Source organism: Alexandromys fortis, unplaced genomic scaffold (assembly GCF_014885135.2).
Source record: "Alexandromys fortis isolate MF-2015 unplaced genomic scaffold, M_Fortis_MF-2015_v1.1 scaffold_3, whole genome shotgun sequence".
Lineage (NCBI taxonomy): Eukaryota > Metazoa > Chordata > Mammalia > Rodentia > Cricetidae > Alexandromys > Alexandromys fortis.
The window spans coordinates 21,220,242-21,246,860 of record NW_026067909.1 but is presented as its reverse complement, the minus strand read 5'-3'; the positions used below and the strand labels follow the sequence as shown (position 1 = coordinate 21,246,860).

The window sequence follows — 26,619 nt, the reverse complement described above, 5'->3', positions numbered from 1 at the left end:
ACACAGTCCTCATAACTGCTTTGAGAAAATAAAACCTAATGATTTTGTTTCTGCTCTGTTTTAAGCCAAGTGACAAACGAGTAATATTAAGATTTCTTAAGTGCTAACAAAAATAAAACACTGAGGAATTTACACATACAAAATGCTTGAATAATGTTTACAATATAGTATTTGTGATGACAGAATACTAAATCCTATTTCCTGAACATCAACTTTATGTCACTAACCATGATCCCCTTATTATTTACTGTACCCAGATGTTCCATGTATACATCACATGGACCACAGCAGGATATGACTGGCAGCATACCAAGTGGTCAGCGGGTTTCTTCTGCTACCACCTAAACCACAGAAGTTAGCTTATGTTTGCACGCTCAGACTTCATAGTCATCTCCCTGAATACTGCCATGAAAGGGTGACATTACTGAGGTTTTGTCCGAACAAGATCAGAAAGAGTCATTATTAGTCACCTTTTGGTATTAGTCATAATCATATTAATATGCTAATGCAAATACTAATAATAAAACTTCAAAATCAACTGAAAATGTTACATCAAAGGAAATTAATGAGAAGTCAGGAAAATAAGCAAAAGCTAAGGTCTATTGCAGGCAAACAAAGATGTGGTCATCCACAAAGATCAGTGCCAACATTGTGGCTTTTACTGCAAATGATAGGAAACCACTGCCATAGTGAGGGTACAAGAATGTCATGGTCTCTCTTAAGACAAGGCTCTATGAGGCTCCTATGAAATAATAAAGTGCAAGTGTCTATGCAGGAGAACATTAGGATGCTATGGCTGTAGTTTAAGACTTTGAGCAAACAAACACTCTCTAGTAAAGAGTCAGATAAGCAGTCTCAAGAGAAGTTGGAAACTACCTATTCCTGCATTCAAATTCCAGTTCTGGGATGCACATTCTATATGAGTACCCAAGAAGGAATCAGAACATTATAGTTTATAAATACCAGCTATGAAGAACATCCACTCAGTGTCTCTTATACTAATTGCATTCTCATTAAGTAAGCATTATTTATAATAAAGCTTTGTGCATACTGATCCAAAGGAAGAGAATACACACCTCAGCAAATACAAACTTGATAGCTTTAACGCTTAATCATGAATTAAAACACCAGATTTCTGGGCTTTAAAATAAATTATTTCTGGAAGATTTAGTTTCTTCATGGTGCCTGCTAAGAGCTTCACTATCTAGCTAGATGAAAACAATTTCTGAATCTATCCAGCAGAAAAGATCAATGAAGTAACTGCTGTAAGTCACTCCCAAAGATTTGTCTAAACTACCCAGTGATCTCTGATCTTACTGGGTGTGACTGTAGTCACACTGTAACATGGCAGTTCTGGTAGCCAGGAAGCAACATAACAATAACCAGCATGAATGAGGCAATATTACGCTACTGTACCTTTACTAAAAGAAAAAAAATTCAAAGACATATTCTATGGTCATTTTCTCGATTCTCCTCTTTCCAAAAGCAACTATCTTTAAATTAATACTAAACTGATACTTTCTTCTATCCTGAATATATGTGTCTCCTTTAATATAAGTGGGATACAATTAACTTTCAGAAGTGCAATCAAATATTGTCTACAATACTACAAAAGATGAAATGTTACCTTCAAGGGACTTGTGTGACTCTGAGATGACAAGGTTTTTGGACTTTCGGGAAGCTTGCTCTCCTGTTTGGATTGCTGATCTGGGTGACAAGAAACAGGCTTTGCATATGCATCACTGTCCTGGAGGGTAGAACGTTCCAGTTCCTCCAATAATGCATCTATATCACAAGAAACAAAGGGAGCATAATGTAGAATTTGTGAGTCTCCAGAATTATTTTCTTCTTAAATACTCTCTTCTTGTTTTGGATGATAACAATTTGTAAATCCCTCCCTCCCTCCATACCTGACTTCAGGAGTGTGACATGTCTGAGGAGATTACATTAGGGTCTGTTTGATATTTCCTATAACTGCATTCAATTTCATAGACTCTCTACAACTTAACTTCTAGGTATTGGTTTTTAACCACTTGGGTAGATCACACACACACACAAATACGCACACCAAAAAAAAAAAAAAGAACAACTATGTATTTCATATTAGAAAAAATAAGGTTTTTCAAAATATACCAAGAGGCAAGCATTCTTTTTCTTTTATACACTCATACAATATATCCCAAGTACAGTAGGGAGACAAAACATTAATCCTGATTTTATTTAGTCTAATATTTCAAAGATTAGCCCAAGAATATAACAACAACAACCAAAAACTGTTAAGTATTACCGGGTTTTTGGTGGTGGTGGTGGTTTGTTTGTTTGGATGCAACAGGAGAAAGAGGTTGGGGAAACAAACAGAAACTAAAGCATTGCACAATCAAGGAAGATGTAGCAATCCAAATAATTGAGACTTCTTTTGCAGTTTTCTTGGGAAAATGTCAATAGACTTTATAAGCATTTTGCTAGTACCTTCTTGTTGCAATGTCATTAATCATAACAATTAATGAAAATTAGCCAATGCCAATTACAGTGTATGAAAAGTATTATCCTAACACTTTGAGATGGAGGACATTACTGTTCTCATTTCATATCCAGGAAAGAGAGAGTGTAGCTCTCCCAGGCTCTTGAGCACATGAGCAGAACTCCAAGGGGAGCTATATGAGCGCCACCTCAACAACGTCAATGTTGTAAACTTTTAAGTTGAAGTTGCCATCATCATTAGATCGACTGAGTCATCTTAAGCACAGCATGTTCTCTGAAGGTCCTTTCTTCATCTACATAATCAAGCAATTGGATAGAAGAGTATTTTTCAAGTTGCAAGTCAAGATATTTTAGTGCCTTTTTTAGAACTTTAGGGGATTTTAAAAATACATTAGCTTTTATAAACTTGCAAAGCACTAGATTGTGGGGTTTCTAGGGACCTGCCTAGTTCTGAAATTCTCATATCAAGAAAATGACCTTAACGTGCCATAAAAAAAAATGTTCTTCATATTTAGAGAGAACGGGGTTTTAATCTATCTAGTTTTTAAGAGAGGCTGTCATAAAGCAACTTGGCCTGCAAATCACTCAGTGATCTAGGCTGGCCTAAAATTTATGATCTTCCTGCCTCCACTTCCTGGGTGTTGAGATTACATGAGTGTGCCACCATGAGCAGCTCAAAAGCTGCCTTACCCACGCTGTCTTCTCTCTTTACAATGCTGAACCAGGAACTTACCTATACTAGACCAAAGTAAGTTAATGTGCCACTAAGCCACATCCCCAGATTAAGGATCAGTATTTCTCAATATTATAAGAAAGATGTAATCAGTTTTCACAAAAGAACTATTCTGTAGAACTTTCTCAATCATTTATATCTCAAAATTTTGACCTTTAGTACACTATTTCAGAAATAACCGAACTGAGCCAGGTGGTGGTGGTGAACGCCTTTAATCCCAGCACTTGGAGACAGAACAGCAGGTAGATCTCTGTGAGTTTGAGGTCAGCCTGGTGTACAAGAAAAACCCTGTCTTGAAGAACCAAAAAAAAAAAAGAAAGAAAAAAAGAAGGAACGAACGAACGAACGAACGAACGAACTGAACTGGACTAGCTAATCTATTTAGGCCAGACTGTTCTTCAACAAATAAACTAACAAGAGGAAAAAAAAAAAAAAAAGACAGCAGAGATACATATATAATAAAAGAGACCAAGGAGACATGTAACTAATTTTAATTTAAGTCATAACTTTAATTTAAAAATTAGATCAATCAATAATACTGATTGATAGTATTTGTGTGAGATTTTGCCAAACTTGTGATCAAAGCTTAAAGGCAAGTGCAAAAATAAATCCTCTTTGGCAATTCAGAATTCAGTACTCAGCATGAGTTTTACATGCATAAGACAGATGATCAAAAAAAATGAAATTTAAAAAATTTAAAAAACATTTAACACTGCATAGCCAATAATATTAAATGCTAGCATTTTAGGAATGTGAAATAACATTAAAGTGACTTCAATTAATTTTAGGTGTGATTATGTTATTTCATGATATTGAGGAACCAACATGAAGATTATTAGCTATTGTGGGTGTGGTACTGTTAATATGGTTGTTTCTATAAATATATACATTTTTATGTAGTATATTAAGGCTGAAATATTTACAGATAAGAAATTTAATGTTTGAAATTTCCTGAAAATGATGTGAAATAAGATTGTCAAGAGCTAATGATTGTTGAAACTAAGAAGGCTTAGATTTCATTAAAATATTTTCTTTATTTCTGTATATTTTTAAATTCTTTACAATGAAAGGGTTTAAGAAAACAAAACTACAAAGCAAAAGTTTTATCTTAATTTTATTAGCCAGACTGAACTCTGGATTTCAGAATTCCAATATTTTATTCTCTATCTGTTAAAACAGAATCATTCTCTTTTCTATTTTCTAAGCTTTGATCTAATCAAAATTCAAAGGCCTTCCTGGATTAATAGAATCAATCTATACTAAAGAGTATGAGACAGGAGTGTCATTCAGCAAAAAATATGAAGTAATCTTTAGAAGCATCTGCTCGCCGAATCTATTAAAACTCTCCTCTCAGCTCCTGAGTTAACAGGAGTCTCACTTCCTATTTCCAATGAATGCACATTTCACCAATATCCTGAGTCTACTCTTTCTGCTTCGTGCAGATTCTACAGTTTAAATTGGATGACTAATTTTGGTGTGACTAATATAAGATACTGGGGCGAGTGAAATGGACTGAAAACTGCAGCTCATCTTCCTAGTCCTTGACCTGTGGAGTTAAATATCAACTTTCACCCACAAGTGAAGTCGTCTGTGGGTCTCCACAGGTTATAATGATCTCATCCCTAAATTGCAAAGATTTAGGTAAAACCTAGGTGAAGGCATGCTACTAACATCCAAAGCAGTACTGGAGAGAGAGATTTGCCCACCTGAGTCAACCTGTCCTTGATACAATTTCTATAGAAGTAGAAAGAAAACTCCACCCCAAATCTTTGGGGGTAGCTAGTTTGTTAAGGCAGGATCTTGCTCTAGTCCAAGCAAACCTGAAACTAGCTCCAGCCCAGGTTGGTCTCAAACTCTGGGCAGTCTTCCGACCTAACCTCCCCAGTGCTCGGATCACAGGTGTAAGCTCTTGTGCTTGGCAGATACTTTCTGCCTTGTGTTTTGTTGGTTTTTTGAGACAGGGTGTCACTATATAGCCCTAGCTGACCCAGAACTTACAATGGAAACCAGTCTAGCCTCAAATTCATAGAAATCTAACTGCTTCTGCTTCCCATGTTTGGCTTTTTGAGATAGGCTCTTACATAGTCTAGGCTGGACTCAAATTTTCTAATAGCCAAAAATTGCCTTAAGCTTCTGAGCTTCTTGCTTCCACCTCTGAGCTGGGATTCCAGGGAGGCAGCGCCACACGCCATGCAGATGGTGACATTTTGAAGAGACTGCTGATGTGTGGCCATCAGCCGTCCATTGACTTGTAGCTAACTGGATCACCTACACAGTTGGCTTTCAAAACCGCATACTTTCTACATTTACATTTAGATTTCCCTAAACAGCGATTGTCCTCAGAATACAGAAAAGTATACTTTAAAAAATGTTATTACTCCATTGGCTACCAAGGCAAACACACTTCTAACATAGGAGAACAACTCATAAAAAGGAGAAAAAAGTAATACTTATATTAACATATTTTGTTTTCCTGTATTAGTTCTTTTAACTTTTTGAATTAAATTTGAGTAAAATTTAATATCCATAAAACAAAGCAAAATAAGATCCTCTCTGAAAACAAAATGGTAAAACTCCATGGAGAAATGAAAATTCCCTCAATACCCACACAAGATATGCTTGCGGCAAATTCTCAGAGAATAAATAACCAATATTATATAGAAAAAGAATCTGGATTCTACACCAAAGCCCAAAGTATAGCTTTTACCACAGTCTCAAAATACACTTTCTTGCCAAAAAAAAATTCAGCATTTACTAAACATCCCTTTTTCCATAATTAATTTCTCTATCCTTCTTCCTTTCTCTGTTTCTCTAGCCTTAAAAGTATAATCTAAATAATTCTTTATAAGCTAAATGTACACGCTATGAATTTTGTTATTGTTGGCAGTTTTTAACAAAGCTACAAACACACAATGTTGAATAAATATAGCTTGAAAAGAGATGATGTTAAGGATGCTGTAAATAAAAAGTGAATGAATGAATATTGCCAAAGTGTATGACATGAATCCCAAGGAGGCAGATTTACAGTTCCAAAGCTTTGAAATCTGTGATTTCTCTGGGCATGGTTAGCTGTTGACACTTTCACCATTGTTTTCATGACCTAAGAGTTGAAAAAAATGACTGCATTTCTGGCCAAATAATCTGCTCCTTCAAGATTTCTCTAAACAAAAGGCCAACAAGAGCCACTACAGTGCGGATACCTCTGTCGTCTAAACTATAGAGAAATGAAAGCGTTCCGGCCTTTCTGCAGCCTCTACAGACCCTTTCCTCCGCACTGTTATCTTATTGCTCTTCCCCTATACTCTCCCATTTTCTTCTTTGTCCTTTCCCTCCTTCTCTTCACTTAGTCCCTCTTCCTTGCCCAATTTTGTTTCCTTTTTCTTCCAAAATCATATTTTCACAATCACCTAGCTCTGGAACCACGCTATGATCTCCAGTAGCTGCCAAGAGGGGAAGCACTTTCAATTACTTTTCCTTCTAAAAGTGCTTCTCTGGGCGTCTGTTCTGTGGTTAGCTCTCAACTATCTGCCTCTGCAAGCAGAGACCCCATAGTTCCCCCAACAATCAGAGTTCCTCCTGCCTCATGCTTCTTCGAACTGAGGACAGAAGTGAAAACAAATCTTTTAACACTGTCCTCAGTTCAGCTAGAACACACCTCATCACACTTGGGGATGGATGAGAACCAAGCCCACACTTCCTTAGAGCATCTTCAAAAGCCCCTCACTCACCCAGCTCTTCCATTGTCTTACACCCACTGCCGGCGCTCTAGCCCTGAAGACTGTGAACTGCTTCAGCGTGTGGTGATGAAGGGGACCACAACGGAACTGAAGAAGCCAGGGCAAAGCAGCTTCTATGACCCTTTTTGGTTCCTGTATTTGCTTAGCACTTCCTCACTTTTGATTTGTCAAATTTTTTCTTTTCTTTTCTATTAGCTCAGTTTTTTAAAATAGTGCTGACAGAGAAAGGCAGGTTGTGCAAGACTGAGGTTTTGATGCTACATTGGTCAGGGTGGTTATAGAGACTTTAAGTTGATGTTTCAAACTTTACAACACATACCACATACAAGGCCTTACTTTTTCCAAGTCCAAGTATCCCACTACCCACTGCCAACAACCCCCCCCCCAAAACTAAAGGACCGTTAAGGAAGCATGGCTCCTTCCTTAAAATTTTTGATTAGACAGCACCAACTGCATTTCACGTTCTCTATTTTCTTATTCAGAAGTCATGAATTATAAGTTGTAACTGCTGTATGTATGTGCTTAAATCTTAAACGCTTACATGTATTTAACTCTCAAACTGTAATTTTAAAACTTTTTAAAATTACATTTGTGTGAGTGCAAGTGTGTGTGTGTGTGTGTGTGTGTCTGTTGACACTCATGAGTTGTGGGAATCAATTTTTTCCTTCTACCACCTGAGTCCCACAGACCAAACTCATCAGACTTGTCAGCAAAGTGCCCTCATTGGCTGAGCAATCCACCAGCTCAGATTACAAATTCTTTAAAGTTGAACAGAAGCTGGTTCACTTTTGAGTTCTCTAGTACTGGATTATATAGTCACTCAAAATGCAAACATCTACAGGCGAAGGAAGAATCAACCCAGAAGATTTAAGATACTAGATACTAAAATCTGAATTATCCAAAATCCCAGTTCAGTTCACATAGCCTTGTAACAATTTCTTCAAAAAATGAGCCAGGTCAACTTTTCATTTTATCCCTGTGTCTTAGTTCATCTCAAAAGGAAGAAAGCACTTAAAACAGGCCCACCTTGAGAAGACAGTACATAAAGAACTATAATTATGGTCCTGTGAAGTAGGTTTTGTCCTGGTTTCACCAGTAGTGAAACAGGCACAAGGAATAGTAACTGGCTAAAAGAACAGAATAAAGTGATAGATAGCCTTGCTACTTGTTATATAAACCGGTTTGAACTCAGTATGTTCTCTTTCATCTACAGTACAGTGAGCATTTCTTAAAGGAATGTCAGTCGTTCTACCTCTTTTCAAGAGGCTTGTTTTTTGTATTTTTTGTATAAGCAGCCATTGGATGTCAGTGTTGTTCCAAACGTGCTCATCGCAAATACAGCTTGAAAATGCGTTCTTACTCAATACTGTCCATTTTTACGACAGAAAATGACACTAGGCCTTTGAAAGAGTCAAAGACTCCATACAGACTATAAAACATTTGCTTTATCTGTGTGGCAAGTGGGCCAAATGCTGGAAAGGACAATGGATTTTACTGCATGTTTGCCGTTTAATGACTAAAGGAAAAATCGGAATTCCAACTCCAAACTTTGTATCTTCATCGTCTTGTGAAGACTTTAACTGGGTATGTTTCCCATTTGCAAGAGTCCCCTCAAGTTGTTCTCCGATTACAATGTATAAAAAGGAAACTAAGGACTGCAAACAATGTATAAAAGGGAAAGAAATGCCGACACAATGTCTGAGAGGGAAACCAACACAAGAGGCCGAAGAATCCCCAGCTGCGGTTTAACAAATGGAAACCCCCTTCCCGCCCCCCTTTACCCATCAGGAAGGTACTTAGTTGCACACGCTAGACAAAACCAGCTATTCTGACTCCGCTTCCTGTGCTGCAGAAACATCTACAAACCGCAAAGGCGTGCAGCGTTGAGGCGGAGAACACGACAGACCACCAGCTTCTCCGCATAAATCACTGGGAGTCACGCTAACCCTCTCTCTCCAGCTCAAGGACCACAGCCAGCGCCAGTCCGTGCTGCCCAGTTCCTACTAGGAAACAACCTTCCAATTCGTCCCTAGGTGGTTTATTGAAATTCAAGTGGCAGAAGCCGAACGTCCCTGACCTCCAGGGTCTCAGGGCTGAGAGGGTCAACGCAAGATGGAGGAATGACCGCAGGTCGCAGAGGAGACGAAGTAGGGACTGTGACGAGGGCACTTCGAAGAGCTTACACAGACGTCAGTTTAACAGAGTGAAGGAGACTGCCCTCTCCGGAAACCCTAGCCAGTAATTGACTCAATATTTGTGCCAGCTGTACGCAGGCGTTGAGGCCTGGCCCGGAAGCAGTGCCTCTCTGGGACGGAAAACGTAAACTCTCCGGAGTGTGACTAGCAAACTACGTTTCCCGTGGTGAATCGTGCAAAAACTCCCAGACTTCCCTCGGCCTCTAGTTTCCTCTCTTTTCCCTGGAAGCACGGACGAACGAGGACTTCGTCTCCCAGGATGCCGCGGGCTAAGTTAGCCCTGCGCACGCGCGGCCCGACTATCCCGCGCTGTTCCCTTAACCCCGCCTCTAGCCTACCGCCGCCATTTTTTCAGAGACTTTCATCCGGCAACGGACGGGGCCTTTTTTTCTTAAAGGAGAAGCGGCAACTCAAATAATTTACCCCTTCTCCCCGCGAGAGCCGGCGGCGCAGGGGACAGAAAGGCCAGAGCAGGAAGGTGGGGGTCCTGGTGGAGGCGGGACCACGTCCTGGCCGCTTGTTAGCCTAGCGAGAACCCCTGAGGAGGCAGGGGCGCCTCTGGGGGGCAGGTGCGCGCGCAGCCGCCGGGGGTGGGGGGGGGGATGCGCGCGAAGCGGGCAGAGGTCCGTTTTGTCCTCACCGCGCCCCGCGCCCGCCCTGCCCCTCCCACCGCCCCTAGCTGGGGCTGAACGCCCGGGGCGGGGGAAAGGTCACTTTGGGATTGTCGCGAGACGCAGCCGTTTAACGGTGAGAACGGGCGCGCGGGGAAGGAAACCTCGCGCTCTCCCTCGGAGCCGTTTCCTGATTGGTTGAAGGGAGGGGTGGGGGAGGGCACTGAGTGCGCTACCCTGAGTCCTAGACCGTGAGGGGCGGGGCCCGGAGGCCGATCCTCCTTCCCGATTGGCCCATTGCTTGCCTCTGCGGGTGCGCGCGTGCGCGCCGCCGGCGGTCGCAGGCTTGAGTGGCAGGGGGCGCGGGTGGGGGGGGAGCGCCCTCGGAGGGGTGGGGGGGGGGAAGAGAGGTGCTTGGGAGTGAGAGGGAGCGGGACTCTCCGGGAGCCTAGGGGGGCGGGGGGAGCTGCGCCGCGGGCGCCGCCGCCTCCGCCGCCTGGGACGCAGGGGTGGGGGACGGACGAGCCCCGATGCCGGGGGAGACGGAGGAGCCGCGATCCCCGCAGCAGCAGCAGGACCAGGAAGGGGGCCAGGCAGCAGCGGCCGACGCGGCTTCGGACGAGCCCCGGCCCGGCGTGGCGGCGGCGGCGGCGGCGCCTGCAGGGACCGCGAGCAGCCGCGTTCTGAGGGGAGGTCGGGACCGCGGCCGGGCCGCTGCGGCCGCCGCCGCTGCCGCTGTGTCCCGCCGGAGGAAGGCCGAGTATCCCCGCCGGCGGAGGAGCAGCCCCAGCAACAGGCCTCCCGACGCCCCGGGGCAGCAGCTCGCGGCCGCGAAGCCCCCGTCTCCTGCTCAGGGCAAGAAGAGTCCACGACTCCAGTGAGTAACTGTCTTTGAGGCTTTGGGGAAGACCCCCCTCTGATCCTCGCTACCCTCCCGGCTCCCGTAGCACCCGCTCCACGTGACACCCCGCTTGCTCTGCCCCCTGCCGGCTCGGCACGCCAGATGTCACGCCGCTGGCGGCCGTGCTCCCGCGGCTCCGCAGCCTGTGGCCGGCAGCCCACGCCCGAAGTCACTGCAGGCTGCATGCCCTCTGCCTCCTCAGTCCTCTGGCTTTTGCGCCCCCTTTGTCAGCCTATGGCTTCCAGTCTTCCACAGCCCCGTGAGGAAATCCAACAGCACCATTCTAGCCCTCGAGAGTGTTTTTGCCCGACCTTATTAACTAGCTTGCGAACCACTTAAAAATGTCCCCTTTCTCGTCCCCCTAAATCGTCACGTTCATTTTTGTCCTCAGGATGAAAACTTGCTGTGCCAATTTTACATAACCAAACTAGATGTGTGGTACTTTTTTCTTTATACCTAGATTCTGACGTAGGTACTTCATTCTTAAAATTTGATTGATCCGAATTACTACTTTGAACTAATAGAGGCCCTTAGCAGATGGCCAGGAGCTTAAATATTTTAAATTGATCATTAGAGTTAAAAATAATTAAATACATGAGTTTTATAAGTTACACGTTTTAATCAAATTAGCTATTCATTGTTAGCAATTTTATGGTTTACAAATGGGAAAGGGGGCAGAGAAAATCAAAGGGCAGGGATTTTTTTCCGTTTCAGATAATCAGCAACCTTCCAGTAGAGTACAAATCAAGTAGGGCTTGACTTACCTTGGACTGGGAATATTTATAAAGCTTAAAAACAGTCCTATTTCAAAATTAAATTACAAAATTTCTGATTACAAATTTTTAAACTGAATTAAGAGTTGTAACTGCTGTATGTACGTGCTTACAAAAATCTTAAACGCTTATATGTATTTAACTCACAAACTTGAAAAAATGTAACATTAATTCTAATTGAGCATAAATTTCGTAGACAAATTGTTTATGTGTATCTTGGTTTCTTCATCTTACACCGGGGGAGGGGGGATAACTTTCATGACTTGAGTTTGTGTGTATTAAATACATTGTGGAACCATTTCACACAGTTCCTCACACAGTAAAATACCGAATTCAGTCTGCGGTGTTGAAAAGTGGTGCCCTATCAGAGACAGTACTTTGTACTGGTGTTTTTGAGTCGGTTTTGTAAAGTTGCGTGCTTTTCTATTATCTTACATAAACAAGTATTTTAGATTTTCTTTAACGTGGCACTTGAGAGTAAAGTAACCTGAATCAAGTTAAATTATATGTAGAGTAGTGTCTTACTTTTTCCTGCGTGGTAGAAGTACTGATGGACATTTTGAATCCCACAATATAATTAATTGTGGGAGCAGTTGATCTGGGATGAATATGATTACTTGCTTGCTTGGTTCTTGATCACAGTGTTTGTTGCGGAGGGGAAGAGGCGATCTTAATCTTCTTTCTCATCTAGTACTATACATAGTTAGAATGATCTTTACATTCTTTTGCCTTCAGACTTATCCCTTGGTCGTGTATTTAAGATTATACAATTTTACATTCTTAAAAATGAATTTTCATTTTTATTGCACATTTTACCTATTCAGTGGCTTACACGTCAGAGAATCACAACACAGTTTCAGCTCCGCAGCTCTTGTTTGAAAAGTACCTGGGACTAGCATTCTTACTCCTTTAAGCATTAGAAAATTCAATTAGACCTGGCCTTGTCTTCAAGGACCTTGCTGAGGAAGGGAACGTTGATTAGCACTCATTAAACTCGTGTGCATGGTTTGCAGATGGTCAGTGACATCATTATTTTTGAACTCACTTTTCTATTTAATCCTTTGAGACATGCAGTTTTGAGGGTCGGTGTACTGAACTCTGACCTTAATTAATCTCTTCCAAATGAAATAACATTTAAAAAGGAGATAAGAAATTTAATCTCTCTATTAATTTGTTCTTTTTAGATCTTTCCCTCCCTAGTTACTTTTTCATCCATTTTCCGTATTCCTGCTTTTTTGCCTACAAAATCCTATGGAATTGGGTATTGACCTGTATTTCTTTCTTCCAATTAGAAACAGAAAAATGTACAAAATTGTTTAAAATATCAAAAGCATAGATTTGGATCAACTGAAATGTGTATTACTAAATTATATAGTGGAAAAAAGCTTGGACTTGATGTTCAGACTGTAAATGTGATCTGTCAGCTTTTACTACTCTCTGGCTAAGTGACTCTGAACAAGTCACCACATCTTGAGAGCTGTTCCTCAGGAGCTCTACAGCTGAATAATGGGTTATACTTTCATAAACTTGAATGTATAACAACTTAATTCACATCCAAGTTTTTGAGAATTAAGATAATACAGTTTCAGTGAGTATGTTCTGGAGGGAGGCATAAAGTTAAATGCTAGTTTCATACACAAATTACCTAAATGGCTAGCAGTTAGTAATTTAAATTCAATTTGTACAAAATTTGTGTTCATGTTAAGAATTAGCTCATCGTTCTCTCTGTTTTAGCTGTGATTCTTGTTTTAATTGTGGATATGCTTCAAGAAGCATGTGGTGGTACAATAAGTCTAAGAATATGATTTTTATCCTTTGACTTATTTCTTACGTGTTTTATTTTCCCTTTTTGATGTGTTTCGTTGTTTGTGAGGTTTTCTGCTTGTTTAATTGCTTCCTTGAAGATGGGGCATCACTATGTAGCCCTTGCCTGGAACTTTGTATGTATACCATACTGTACCTCCTTGTGACAGATCTGTCGGTCATCTACTGCTTCTCAAGTGCTTTGATAAAAGTCATGTATCACCCTGCCTGACTTTTCTGTTTTTAATAAATTAAAATATCGATGTGCAAACAGTGAAATCAAATTTTCCTCCTAGGATAGGAGGCAAAATATCTTTATTCTATAACATAAAATTGAATATCTGTGTGTTCCAAATTTTAAAACTCTTTAACAAATAAGTCTTGAAACTTAAAATGTAGTTGTTGCATAGCCTTTTTAAACAAAGCCTTGAATACTTTTGGAAGTCTTTAGGTTCAGATGAGTGACACATGAAGAGAGTTGTTTTACTCTTGGTGTATGGAGTTCAGAGTTCTTTGAGTTATTTTGACAAAAGTAAAATAATAATCTGTACCTTTTTTTTTTTTTGCTGTGTTTGCTTGAAGGGTTGTGGATAGTGAGGTGAATATTCTGAATAGACAAACACAAGTTTTTTGTTTCTAGAAGACTTCAGTTGCACAGCACTGGAATCTTGAGTGGTCAGGATCCTAGGGGGAGGTTAGGATGATGGTAGAAACACTGAACTATTTGAAAAACATCTCAGGCATCCAGCAGGTGTGTTTTTAGTGCTCCATTTACTAAAGTAAAGGTGGTTCACAATACTTGTCAATTGTGAAGTTTATGACAACTGAAGTCATCATAATACTTACGCTTTTAAAAATGAGGCACAATGACAACTCTTCTTTCACAAAACATCTTTTAATTGCATTGAGTTCATTTGCAGCCTTTATGCTGCTAGATACTATGTGGTATCTTTATAATACAAATAGGAAGCCAGTTTACTTCTGAGTTTGGAGAAGAGGTATGAAATTCAAAATACTGCATTTCCAGTTACATGTCTTAGAAGCTATCCCAAATTAAAATCATGGAGGTCACTTTGTATTTTAAGTCGGTAGGCTTATAACTTTTTGAGCTTTTTGCTTTTTGCTTGCATTTACTTTGTGTAATATTTGAGATGTGTACATATTGCCGTTTTAGAAATTTTTATTGGATTCAGTGGTCAAGTTTAGGGACTGTTAAAATTACATTTTGTTAGTAGGATTGTTCAGTAAATACAAACTAGGAAAAGTGGTGTGATAAAACATCAGTATTTATCAGTGGAAGTTACTGGCATCTATCTTACCATCCTTGCTACACCTCCCTACCTACCTTCTGTTTTAGACAGAAGTGTTTTTGAGCACATCTCAGATGTTGTCATTTCAGTACATATAAAATAAGGACATTCATTTTTAAATTGGCAAAATTTTCCTTGTTTTTTTATGAATAAAGCAATTATTTCAAATGATATTCTGTTTCTGTGCTATTGGTTATATCGATATAAAAAACTTGACTTCATCAGTTACAGTGCTATAGTACATATGGTATAGATAGGATATTTCTACCACTGCTGAAAAGTTAGGCTCTGCTTTAAACATATTGTAGATGCTTTCTGTATTATTCTGGAGATGAATCTAAAATAATACTTGTGTTTTAAAGACATGCACAGAATTATTCATCTAACGTTTGACTCTTGATTTCTTTCAGGTGCATAGAAAAAATAGCAATTGATAAAGGTAAGACTCATTGTTTTGGCATATAGATAGCACTGTCTTGTAGTCTATTCAGTGCTTTCCATTCAAAGGTTACTTTAGGCTGTAGACCTGCTGAAAGAGTTCGATTCTCTTTAGATGACACAGCAAACACAGATTTGGAAAATATAATGCCTTTGAATTTAGAAACTCAATAATGGGTTATAATTTAAAAACCACTCTAATTTTTTAAAGCTAGCCATTTATTAAGAAGTAACAAAATTACATGTAAATAGTAAAGTATAGGTAAATCTTGATAACTGGTAGACTCATAGTTTAAAGAATGTGGAAAGTATGCTAAGATTTTACCTTGGTAAATAATTGAAAAAATCATTAAGTCATTTAAATCTATTTACAGTTTAGCAAATGAAATACAGGTGTTGATGTTGAATGTAGATTTCTGCTTATCTGGATTATAAAAGGAAGCAAATGTTTCATTTTAAATATGAAACTTCATTCTGATTTTGCAAATTGAGTTATTAAAATGCCTCTGTACTGTTATGACAATTTTTCCCTTTTTCTAATTTTTAGTTGTGATCTTTGAATTTAAATTCTAAGCTGGACAAAATAACTCCTTAATTGTATTTCATTTCTTGTTTGTACTTTGTACTTTTGATCTCGTCTAACATAGACAATTTTCAACTCCTGGAATTAACTTAATTTGTAGAATTAACTAGTGAGTTTTTAAGGTCCAATTATACATTGCTATATTTGGTGGAGAGACAACCCCATTATGTTGCCCAAGCTAGCCTAACTCAGAATCTTCCTGATTTAGCTTATTGCTAAAGTGTGTGTGACATTTATTATATCTGTAATTTCTTAAGTGACCTTTTTTTCTATTCTTTGTAAAGTATGCATTGCAACTATTTAAGTTGCATTCAAACATTGGATGTTCATGCTATTTGAATGTATGACAGTGTGGTTAGGAGCCAGTAACTTGGATTGGTGATTTCTTCATTAAGTTCTTTTCACAAGTTTCTTTCTCTGATTCTTGGAATGTAAAGCTATTATCTGATATACAGGTAGAAGAAGACATTGTTTTATCTAGCATGGTTCTTGTTACTACTATGTGGAAAGTCTGTGTTCCTTACTCAGAAATCACTTTGGAGCTCTTACTCTGTGGGGAAGTGCAAATAAGTAATGGGTACAAGGCTAGTTCTCATTTTTTTAAAAAAGGTTTTAAAGGCAGTTGTTTTTAATAGAGCTGAAAATATAGTTTTCTTGAAGAAAATTTCTGAAGTAGTGTGGGAATTATTTTTTCTTGAGTATTTTAATCTGGAAGTTCCAGCATGGTGGGTAGCTGTGCAGGTGGGGGAAGATGAAAACAGGGTTTCTGTAGCTTGTCCTGTCACTAGCTCTTGAACTCACAGAGATCCACCTGCCTCTGCCTCCTGAGTGCTGGGATGAAAGGCGTGCGCCCCCGCCCGACAGGTCTGGAAATTTTCATTTCAAATTCCTATCTCTCCTCCATGTCTTCACTAATCTAATGTCAGTTCAGTTTAAAAAAGGAAACTTGTATTTTCTGCTCACCTGCTGGTTTCATTGATCCTAAACGCTCAACTTGTCGCCTAGCTGTTTATTTGTTGATTCTGTTTATAACTTTGCCTCTATAAAACTTTATAAACCTAGTTTTCTTTACTGCGTTATCTTTTGCTTTATAAGTAGTAATAATAACCTTGCTAGACAAAAGTGATTAACACTTGTATATAGTACTTCTGGCTGGTATTTGTAGTACAAGCTTTACATTCCAAGAATCAGAAAAAAAACTTGGCAAAGAAGTCACCAGTTTATCCCCCAAAATTTGACAAATTAGACTGCAATAATTTATCATTTCTTGGCTGAACTATTTTCTTTTTTTTTAATTTTTATTTATTAATTATGTATACAGTATTCTGTCTGTGTATATATCTGCAGGCCAGAAGAGGGCACCAGACCTCATTCCAGATGGTTGTGAGCCACCATGTGGTTGCTGGGAATTGAACTCAGGACCTTTGGAAGAGCAGGCAATGCTCTTAACCACTGAGCCATCTCTCCAGCCCGGCTGAACTATTTTCTGTTTTTAGTTTTTTGAGAAACCTCTTTACCAGTTTTCAGATTAGCTTGTAGTGTGGTATTCTTTTTTCTCGATCATCACTAACACATAACAGTTCTTTTTGATACTAGTTATAAGTTTGAGCTGATAATTTTATTCTGAGTTTATCAGTATTTATAACTGTAGGGGTTTTGTTGTTTAGTGTTTGTAGATGGGCATATGGCTCATACTTGTAAATTCTAGCACTCATATGTATGGCTTCGAAAGATTGCCACAAATTCCAGGCCAACCTGAGCTACAAAGTAAGAACCTTGTCTCCAGCAAATAAGAACAACAAAAAAGTAAATGTAAATTACATAATTTAATACATCATATCCTTTAGGAAAAGGAAACTGTCATTTACAGATAGAAGTAGAGAACCTTACATGAAATTAGCCAGACTTAGAAAAATGCTGCAGTATTTACTTAAATGTTACATGAGTTGTAAATTATTCTGTTATACAAGTAGCAGAGTGGTTACTAGAGACTAAGGTGGAAGGGGGTCTGTTATGATAGGGTACAGGTTTTGCTTAGAATCCAGGAGTACATTTCAGTGTTTTATTGTACTGTACTTTAGCACAGTAAGTAATAACATAATATACATTTCAAGATTGTTAAAGTCATTCTTAGTGCTCATACATAAATGGCAAATTAGTAAACTGGCAATTATGTTAATTTGCTTAATTGAAACTTTATAATATAAACACATTTTGTGCATGCTTTGAGCATAACTTCTAAGTTTCTCCAGCTTAGCTAGCAATCACCATAGACTGAGACAAAAGAGCAGCAACCACAAGGATTCACCTTCATGTGTTCCTTGTAGAGTGGATTCGCTTCCTCCTAGATCTTACTGCAGAAAGCTACACTTATAGGAGTTTAGTACTCACAGACTCTGGAGAGTAGTGGCATAGGCACAGGTCACATGCAAGTTAGCATAGTAAGGGAGAGGAGAGAAAGCAACAAGCAGGGGCTATTGAAGACTAGGGCAGGCGTGACCCAGACGTTCATGGTACTGCAGGCCTTCAGAGACATCTGGAGATTTTATTCGTGGCTACACTCTTAAGGCATTTGGATGTGGTATTAAAAATTGGAAACTGGCCTGGCAGTGGTAGTGCACTCCTTTAATCCCAGCATTTAGGAGACAGAGGCAGGTGGATCTCTGATTTTGAGGCCAACCTGATCTACATAGTGAGCTCCAGGACAGCGAGGGTCGCAGAGAAACACTTTCTCTAAAAACAGACAAAAAAAGAAGATTGATAGTTGAATGAACCTTGCCTCCTTTATTATAATGCTAAGAATGCATTTGAAGTAGGTGCTGAGACAAGATTAAATTAGAAGCATTTCCTGTACCACTAAGTGTAATTACTTGTCAGTTAAAAATTAATTTTGAGAAACTGAGGATCAACCAGCAAGGTAGAAATAAAGTTGTTGATTTTAGACTTTTTAATCTAAATTCTAGACTGGAAATTTGGGGTTTCTGGTACAGTCTTGAGATTGAATTTCTTCCCAAAACCTAAGTCTTAAAGTCTTTCAACTGATGTAGATTGGCGTTCAGGCTAACAACTAGGTACCACAGAACAAGCATGTTAGTATTAAGAGTTAACCATGAAACTTCGGTTCTTTGCTGGATATGATAAATATTTGTGTTTGTACATTTTGACCATAATGAATTGTGATAGTTATTTCAGTATAAGCATTTGTTTTATTAAATCCCTGTTTTCACGTTTTGACATGTGGCTTGGTTTTGCCAGGGTAAAATTCCTGAGAAAACAATTTACAAAAAAATGAAAGATTTATTTGAACTCCTTGCTTCAGAAGTTTCCATTCATTGCCATTTGGCCTGTTTCTGGACCTATAGTGAGGCACAGTTATTTTTCTTTTTTTATTAAAAATACATTCTTTTCTTATACAATATATCCTGATTACAATTTCCCTGCCCTCTCTCTACTCCTCCTCATTCCTCCCTATCTTCCCTCCTATTCATGTCCATTCCCTTTCTGTCTCATTAGAAAAGAACAGGTGTCTAAGAGATAACAACCAAATTCAACAAAACAAAACTAAAATCATCACATCAAAGTTGGGCAAGGCAAACCAACAGAAGGAAAAGAGCCCCATGAGAAGTCACAAGAGTCAGATACACGATCGTTCACACACCCCATAAAAATACTTACGTTACTAAACTGAAAGCTATAATAATATATATTTTAAGAGACCTGTGCATATCTATGTCAGGCCTGTGCTTGCTGCTTCAGTCCCTGTGAGTTATAGTTCCTTTGATTTAGGGGGCCCTTGTTTTTTCTTGGTGTCCTCTTTTCTCTCTGACTCTTAAACTCTTTCTGCCTCTCCTTCCAGAGGTTCTCTGAGCTCTGAGGAGAGGAATTTAATGGAGACATCCCATGTAGATCTGTGTTCCAATGTCTGTCTCTTTATGTAATGTGTGGCTGTGGGTCTCTGTATGAGTTCCTGTATGCTGTGGGAGGAGACTTCTCTGCTGATGGCTCAGTAAGGCACTGGTCTGAGTATAGCAGAATATCATTAGGAAGTCATTTTATTGTTACCCCTTTTTTTAAAAGATCAATAGTATTTAGTTTTACCCTAGGTCATTGGGCTATCTAATACCTTGGTCACCCAAGCAGTATTGGGTATGTGTTCCATCTCGCAGAGTGGATCTTAAGTCCAAGCAGACATTGGTTGATTATTTTCACAAGATTTGTGCCACCATTGACCAAGCATAATTTTACAGGCAGGAAACTGTTACAGATCAAAGGTTTTATGGCTAGGTTGATGTTTACATTTTTCTTGGTAGCCTGCAGAATGCCTTCCCAAACAAAGATACTAGAGCATAGGGGTGAAGGTTCTATGTCAGCACCAGCTCATCTTTTCCATGCTCAGTGAGTTATGTGGACGTTGTCTTCGGGACAGGGGTGTTATTGTCAGTTTAAGGAGAGCAATCTATTGTCTTGTCAACAGATTAGATTGTTTGGGGATTTCCGTGGGAAAAGGGGTTCTACCACATTCAATTGGATGTAATCCAATCTCAATAGTGGAAGCTTCATTTGGTGACAAGAAATGGCTAGTTGGGATTCTATCTACCTCATATTTAGAGACTTCATTTGAAGTTTCCCCTGCACCAGATTTCCATACCACGCCTCGAATGCCCCTCAAATCTAGCTGTGTCTCTCCTGCATTCGTTTTCTCAGCACATCTCTCCTGCTCCCCATCTTATCCTCCCATTCCCATCCCCCACTCCCACCACCAATTCACCCATAAGATTTCCTTCTCCCAGGGAGATATATGTGTTCCCCCCTAGACTTAACTTCTGGATCTAATGATTGTAGCTTGGTTATCATTCATTTAATGGCTAATATCCACAGATGAGTGAATATATACAGTATTTATCTTTCTAAGTCTGGGTTACCTCGGGATGTTTTTTTCTAGTTCAATTTGCCTGCAGATTTCATGATGGCATACTTTTTGTTTTTTCAAGACAGGATTTCTCTCTGTAACTTGTGCTGTAGACCAGGCTGACCTCAAACTCACAGAGAGCCACCTGCCTCTGCCTCTTGAGTGCTGGAATTAAAAGTATGCACCACTACCACCCAGCAATGGCATACTTTTTAAGAGCTGAGTAATACTCCATCCTGTAAACTTTTTTATCTAATCCTCTATTGAGGGACATCAACAAACATTGTTTCAAGTTCCTGGCTATTATAAATAGAACCGCAGTGAACATAATTGAGCAAATGTCCTTATGGTAGGATGCTGTCTCATTTGGGTACTGGATCTTGAGGTAGAACAATTCCCAGTTTTCTGAGAAGTCACCGTATTGATTCTATAGTGGCTGTACATGTTTGCAATCCCACCAGCAATGTATGAGTATTCTTCTTACTCCACATCCTTGCCAATATGAGCTGTCATTTGCAATATTGATCTTAGCCATAATGATGCTAAATAATGTAATCCCAAAATAGTTTTGATTTTCACTTCGCTGATTGGTTAAGGATATTGAATATTGAATATTTCTTTGTTTCTCAACCACTTGAGTTTCTTCTATTGAGAATTCTGTGTTTAGTTCTGTACCCCATTTTTTTTATTAGTCATTTGGTTTTTTTAGATCAAGTTTCTTGAGTTCTTTATTATTGGGTATTAGTCCTCTCTTAGATGTGGAGTTGGTAAGAATTTTTTCCTTCTATGGGTTGCCACTATATTACAGTGAAGGAAAAACTGCTTTTAGCAGTCAGAAGGAAAGCCCACTTCCTAACAGTTCACTAAGCCATGAATTCATCTGTGGATTAATCTGATGATAGAGCTCTTGTGATTCTGTCACTTCTGAAGGCTCAGCACTGAAGCTGTTGAAACTCAGGCTTAGTTTTAAGTACCTAAGCTTTGGGAGAGGTCATTATATCCAATCATTACATGAACTAGGAACTGTTGACTCATAATTTGGTGTTGTTTTGAGAATCTTCTGTTTTCCTGCCCAGTCTTATGTCTGTTTGCATTATACAACAGTTCTAATTTCTCTGAATTCTCTTCAACACACTTTTCTTTTTTATAACCATCCTAGTCAGTATGAAATTATGGTCTCATGCTTTTGATTTTCCTTTCATTAATGACTGATGTTGAGTATCTTTGCATATGGTTTTTGTTTTCGTTTTCGGGTTTTTTTTAAGCTTGTTTATCTTTAATGAAATGCTTATTCATATCTTTTGCTTATGTTTCTGGTTATATGCCTCTTTAAAATGAAAGATAAATTTTATATGCTTAAAGTATTGTAGCAAATGTAATTTGTAAATCTCTCCCATTCTATAAACCATCTTCGCTGTGAATTTTTAAAGTGTTAGGTCTTTCACTTATTTATATATATATATATATACATATACGTATATATATGATTCATTTTGAATTAAATTTTAAGAGCTAAGAATCTAGCTTCCTAATCTTTGTATATACTGTTTTCCCATTAACATTTGTTGAAGAGAATATCCGTTCCCACTAGCTTTTTGCACATAGATGGATAGATTTATTGCTAAAGTTTCAATTCAGTTTATTGGCTATTATGTTTAGTCTTTTTCCAGTACTGGTTCCTGTAACCTTTAATAGGTTTTGAAGTTCTGAAAAAGTCTTCCAAGTTTGTTCTTGTTTCAATAGTTTTGGCTACTCCTCGGTCTCTAGCTTTTTCATATGCATTTTAGGATCAGGTTAACAGAATCTGGATTTTTACAGATAATGTTGTTTGTGCATCTGTTTTGGAAAGATTATTTTCTTAGCAATATTTTTTATTCTTTTAAAAGGGGAAGCATTTTCTGAATTTCCTTTGGGGGTTGTTCAGTAGGTGATATATTTTAAGGCAGAATTGTATTTATTGATTTTTTCTATTCTACACCTTTCTGAATTTATTACAAGAGGAGATATCGATCAATATGAATATAAGGTCATTTAATCTGCAGGTGATAAAGGAATTTTGTCGTCGTCCCCAGTTTGGATGTTACCTTTATTTTTCTTTGTTTTCCTTTCCCTAATTGTTGAGGCTTGAATTTCTAGTAGACTATTAAATAGAAGTAAAGAGGTCATCCATGACTTTCTACTTAGGTAGAAGACTTATTTTTGCAACCGAGTATGCTTAGAGGGTATGTGTGCTTTTGTTAGTTTATCTATGTTGAAATGATTTTATTCGTTTTACTGATACATATTTTATTTTGAATATCAAAACTATATATTGATTCTCTTAAATATGCCATAGTATTTGGTTTATAGGAAATATCGATTGCTATGTAGAGGATTTTTTTTTGGTTTTTTGTTTGTTTGTTTTTGCGTTGATGTTAGAGTGATGCTGACATCATAATATTATTGGAGTGATCTATTTAATATTTTTCAAAGTCTGAGAAAGTCTGGAGGTTTGTTTTGTTTTGAAATATTTGTTAGGATTAACTACCAAGTTCTGAGCCTAGATTTTTGTATTTGGGATGGTTGAAGCTAGAACAACATGTGAAGATATTTAAGTAGGAGAATTAATGTTGCAAAAGATGACACTTGTCACCACTGGGCTCAGAATACAAAGCATGATCTATAAAGATTATCCTTGGGCCTTCCACTCTAATAGAATTGCCTTTACTAATAACCTAACATCTGTGTGTTCAAGTGCCTATTTTCTTGAAACCTTGCCATGGTCATACAGTGTGTTGTCATACATTTGTATAAATATCAGAATGTACTGCTCTGTTGATGTCATTATAAATGGGTTGAGATTTTTGTATATTTGAAAGCCGTATGCCATATTTTTTCTGTATATGTATGTATATGTGTGTGTGTATATATACACACACACGCCACTGTATTTAATTAAGGTTACTTGCATGAATGTTGGGACAAGGGCAATTTACAGAGACATTGACAGCTTAGAGAAAGGTGAAATCTTACGTTGAAGACCCCAGTCTTAGGCAAATAACTACAACCACTGGCTTTTTATGAGTGCAGATGCCGTGTCAGATTCAGAACATAGCATTTTACAACACAGTCTCCCATATTTTGACTCTTACATACTTCCCTCCCTTCCCTGAATGGGTAGTGTAGATGTCCTGGACAGTGCTGAGCACTCAACAGTCACTTATTCTCAGAATTTTGATCAGTTAAGAATCTCTATATTAACTTACTACTCAGTCAAGGCTGAGAAAGCACTAATCACTAGATGTAAACATAAATGAAAACAATGTGACATTATGTCTGGTTAGGGAAACAACAGTAATAGGTTTCTCCTCCGAGAGCATATCCCACCTCCCTACCAACTGGGATTTTTGACGAAGTTATTCCTAACAGATAGGAATTTTCTCTGATGGAATGAGCCTCAAATCCAGTTTAGAAAGTAATCAGTCACCCCTATAACAGTCATGCCACTTTTATACAAATGGATAGATACATCTTGCCTGGCAGTATTGTAGAATGCAGGATCCACAATTAGATGAGACTGATGACTTTCCCAACAGGGTGCATAGCACCTCTCAGCCCTGTAAAGTTGAGTGTCCAATTCAGTCCCAGCTTGATTTTTGTCTTGCAACCAAAGTATATGGTCTCTTCAGCAGTAGGTTCTGACCATTCAGTTCTGGTGAGCAATTTGCCATTGGGTTTGTTTGTCTATCTGTTTTTTATACTCTCACTAGTTTTAATTCATGATCCTTCTTCTATCTCAGTCTGAATGATGGAGTATAAGAACACTACCTACCACAGTTGTCGTATACTATCACTGTGATGAAGTACCATGATGGGGCAAACTTTTTCAGAGGTTTAGCCCATTGTTGTCATGGCAGAGAGGGTGGTGGCATATAGGCAGACATGGTGCTGGAGAAGTAACTGAGAACTCTACATCGAGATCTGCAGGCAGAGAGCTACTGGACTTGGATTGAGCATTTGAAACCCCAAAGCATGCCCACCCACCAAGGACACACTTCCTCCTACAAGGCCACACCAACCCCAACAAGGTCACACTCCATGATAATGAAACATTCAAATATATGAACCTGTAGGGGCGAAGTAAAGATCCATTTTATTTCAGTGTTGTCTTGATTTCATTTTAATTAGACGTATAAGCGTGATTATTTCACTATTTAGCTGAAACTTGAATTATGTTTTATCTAGATCCCAAGGAAGAGAAAGAAGATGATTCTATCCTCCCTCAGGAAGTTTCCATTTCTGCAACTAGGCCTAGCCGAGGCTGGCGCAGTAGTAGCAGGACATCTATTTCTCGCCTGCGAGACACTGAGAATACTCGGAGCTCTAGGTCCAAGACTAGTTCGTTGCAACTCGTCTGCAAGTCAGAACCAATTACAGATCAACTTGAATATGGTACGATGTAAATATATTATGGTTACTCAAATACCTGATTGGTTCTTTAACCTTAAATGTAATGCTGAATATCTTAATTTCGGGGGACAGGTGGTAATGTAGGTAGGATTTGTTTTGGGTACATTGTAGATACTCTCCATTTACAGAGCTCCTTCATACAGTGATTTCACTTAATCTTTGAGTATGAAGAGAAAATATCTCTTGTGTGTGTGTCTCAATAAATTTTGGTTTAATTTTCTAGAAGTTCGAGAAGAACCTCTGTCTCCCGGTGGCATTAGGTATAACGTTTATTTCATACTTATATCTTGAATACGCAATTGTATTAAATGATTGAGACTTTTTATTTGATAGAATGTTGAACTGTTATTTTCATTTTTAATATATCACACTTAATATTCCACATCTGATTTTAAATGGACCATAAAACATTAGGAGACTTAGTTTCCTAATTCCAAAGGCGTGTTTTGAGTATCTTCTCTGGTTATTCTCTTTTGGGCACAGAAATATAAGTGTCTTGCCAGTGTCTTTCATGGTACTTTGGTAGTTTAATGTTGGTTAAGTCTTTTGTGATACAACACATCAGACAGTTACAACTGAATTACAAAGTCAGTTGTCTAAGTCTTCATGCCATTGGGCAATTATTTAATTTTTACTTAAAATGTTGTAGTATATCTTATTTATATAGTCTGAGTTTTAAGTATATTATTTAGCATGTATTCTAATCAGGTCATAAGGATGAAAATTTTAGATGATGTGGATTTTTGGTGGTATATAAGTATTCTAATTCACTCCTAATTAGATAATCCTTGGAATCAGAATTTATTATTTGTTTATTTATAGTAGTGATGAGGAAGAGGAGGAGGAAGAGATGTTAATCAGTGAAGAGGAAATACCGTTCAAAGATGATCCAAGAGATGAGACCTACAAGCCCCATCTTGAAAGGCATGTTTGAAATTTTACTCTATGTGCTAGTGAAAAACACATAAGAATACATGGTTGGATATGTTTGTTTTATTTTTGTCCCAAGATTAAATAAACATGGAAATAATTTCAGTGATTGTTTTGCAACTCTAGCATTTTACTCTCTCATAGAACCTTCTTTGATCTATTGAATTTTAATATTAACTATACCATTTAGTAGAAGTGTGCATGTTTTAATAAGGTTTTCTGGAATGTTTAAAGTTGTTTCACTTCTCTTTGCAGCTATAGTGAGATTTGATTTATGTATGTTTGGGCCTGCCTTAGTTTGCATTACTGTTGCTATGATGACCAAAAGCAAATTGGAGGGAAAGGGTTTAGACTTACTCTTCTACACATATTGACCGCCACTGTAGGAAGTTAGGACAGGAAGGAACTCAAGAAGGGTGAGAACCTGGAGGCAGGGACTAATGCAGAGACTATGGAGGACACTGCTTTCTGGCTTCCTCAGCCTGCCCTCTTATAGACTGCATCCAGTACACTGGCCCAGGGTTGGTCACATTCACAATGGGCTAGATTCTCCCCACAAGAATTACTAATTAATCCAGGCTTTACCTATAGCCTGATCTTTTTTTTTTAATTTTCTTTTATTGATATTTATTGAGCTCTACATTTTTCTCTTCTCCCCTCCCTACTTCAATCCTCCCCCAAGATCTCCATGCTCCCAGTTTACTTAGGAGATCTTGTCTTTTTCTACTTTCTACTTCACATGGACATAATATCTATGAAAGTCTCT

The 26,619-nt window shown here is 38.5% G+C and overlaps 2 protein-coding genes and 1 non-coding gene across 7 annotated transcripts in view; 2 read left to right on the top strand and 1 right to left on the bottom strand.

The window, feature by feature from the left end:
• The window catches only part of Lpxn (leupaxin), a 28,418-nt gene extending 18,766 nt beyond the window's left edge, over window positions 1-9,652 (bottom strand). Inside the window, exons 1-2 of one of the 3 annotated variants that reach the window (XM_050136529.1) lie at window positions 9,029-9,652; window positions 1,628-1,785 (exon numbers count right to left, since the gene is read on the bottom strand). Coding sequence is in view for 1 of the 3 variants with exons in the window: in XM_050136528.1 (XP_049992485.1) it covers window positions 1,628-1,785; window positions 6,943-6,955 (171 nt within the window). In the remaining 2 variants the exon portion in view is untranslated. Of the gene's footprint in view, window positions 1-1,627; window positions 1,786-6,942; window positions 7,315-8,817; window positions 8,941-9,028 lie in introns of those variants that run through there. The other 2 variants (XM_050136530.1, XM_050136528.1) reach the window with 2 other exon arrangements.
• LOC126498965 (small nucleolar RNA SNORA40) lies at window positions 3,762-3,886 on the top strand. The gene has a single exon (XR_007590942.1). It is a non-coding gene; the product is annotated as a small nucleolar RNA SNORA40 (small nucleolar RNA).
• A 511-nt stretch (window positions 9,653-10,163) lies between the features above and the next one.
• Zfp91 (ZFP91 zinc finger protein, atypical E3 ubiquitin ligase) overlaps window positions 10,164-26,619 on the top strand; it is a 31,061-nt gene continuing 14,605 nt past the window's right edge. For 2 of the 3 annotated variants that reach the window (XM_050136527.1, XM_050136525.1), the window contains exons 1-5: window positions 10,164-10,634; window positions 14,955-14,983; window positions 24,699-24,905; window positions 25,147-25,183; window positions 25,746-25,847. In XM_050136527.1, coding sequence (XP_049992484.1) covers window positions 10,288-10,634; window positions 14,955-14,983; window positions 24,699-24,905; window positions 25,147-25,183; window positions 25,746-25,847 — 722 coding nt within the window. In that variant the 5' untranslated portion in view covers window positions 10,164-10,287. The remainder of the gene's footprint in view (window positions 10,635-14,954; window positions 14,984-24,698; window positions 24,906-25,146; window positions 25,184-25,745; window positions 25,848-26,619) is intronic. The other variant, XM_050136526.1, reaches the window with a different exon arrangement.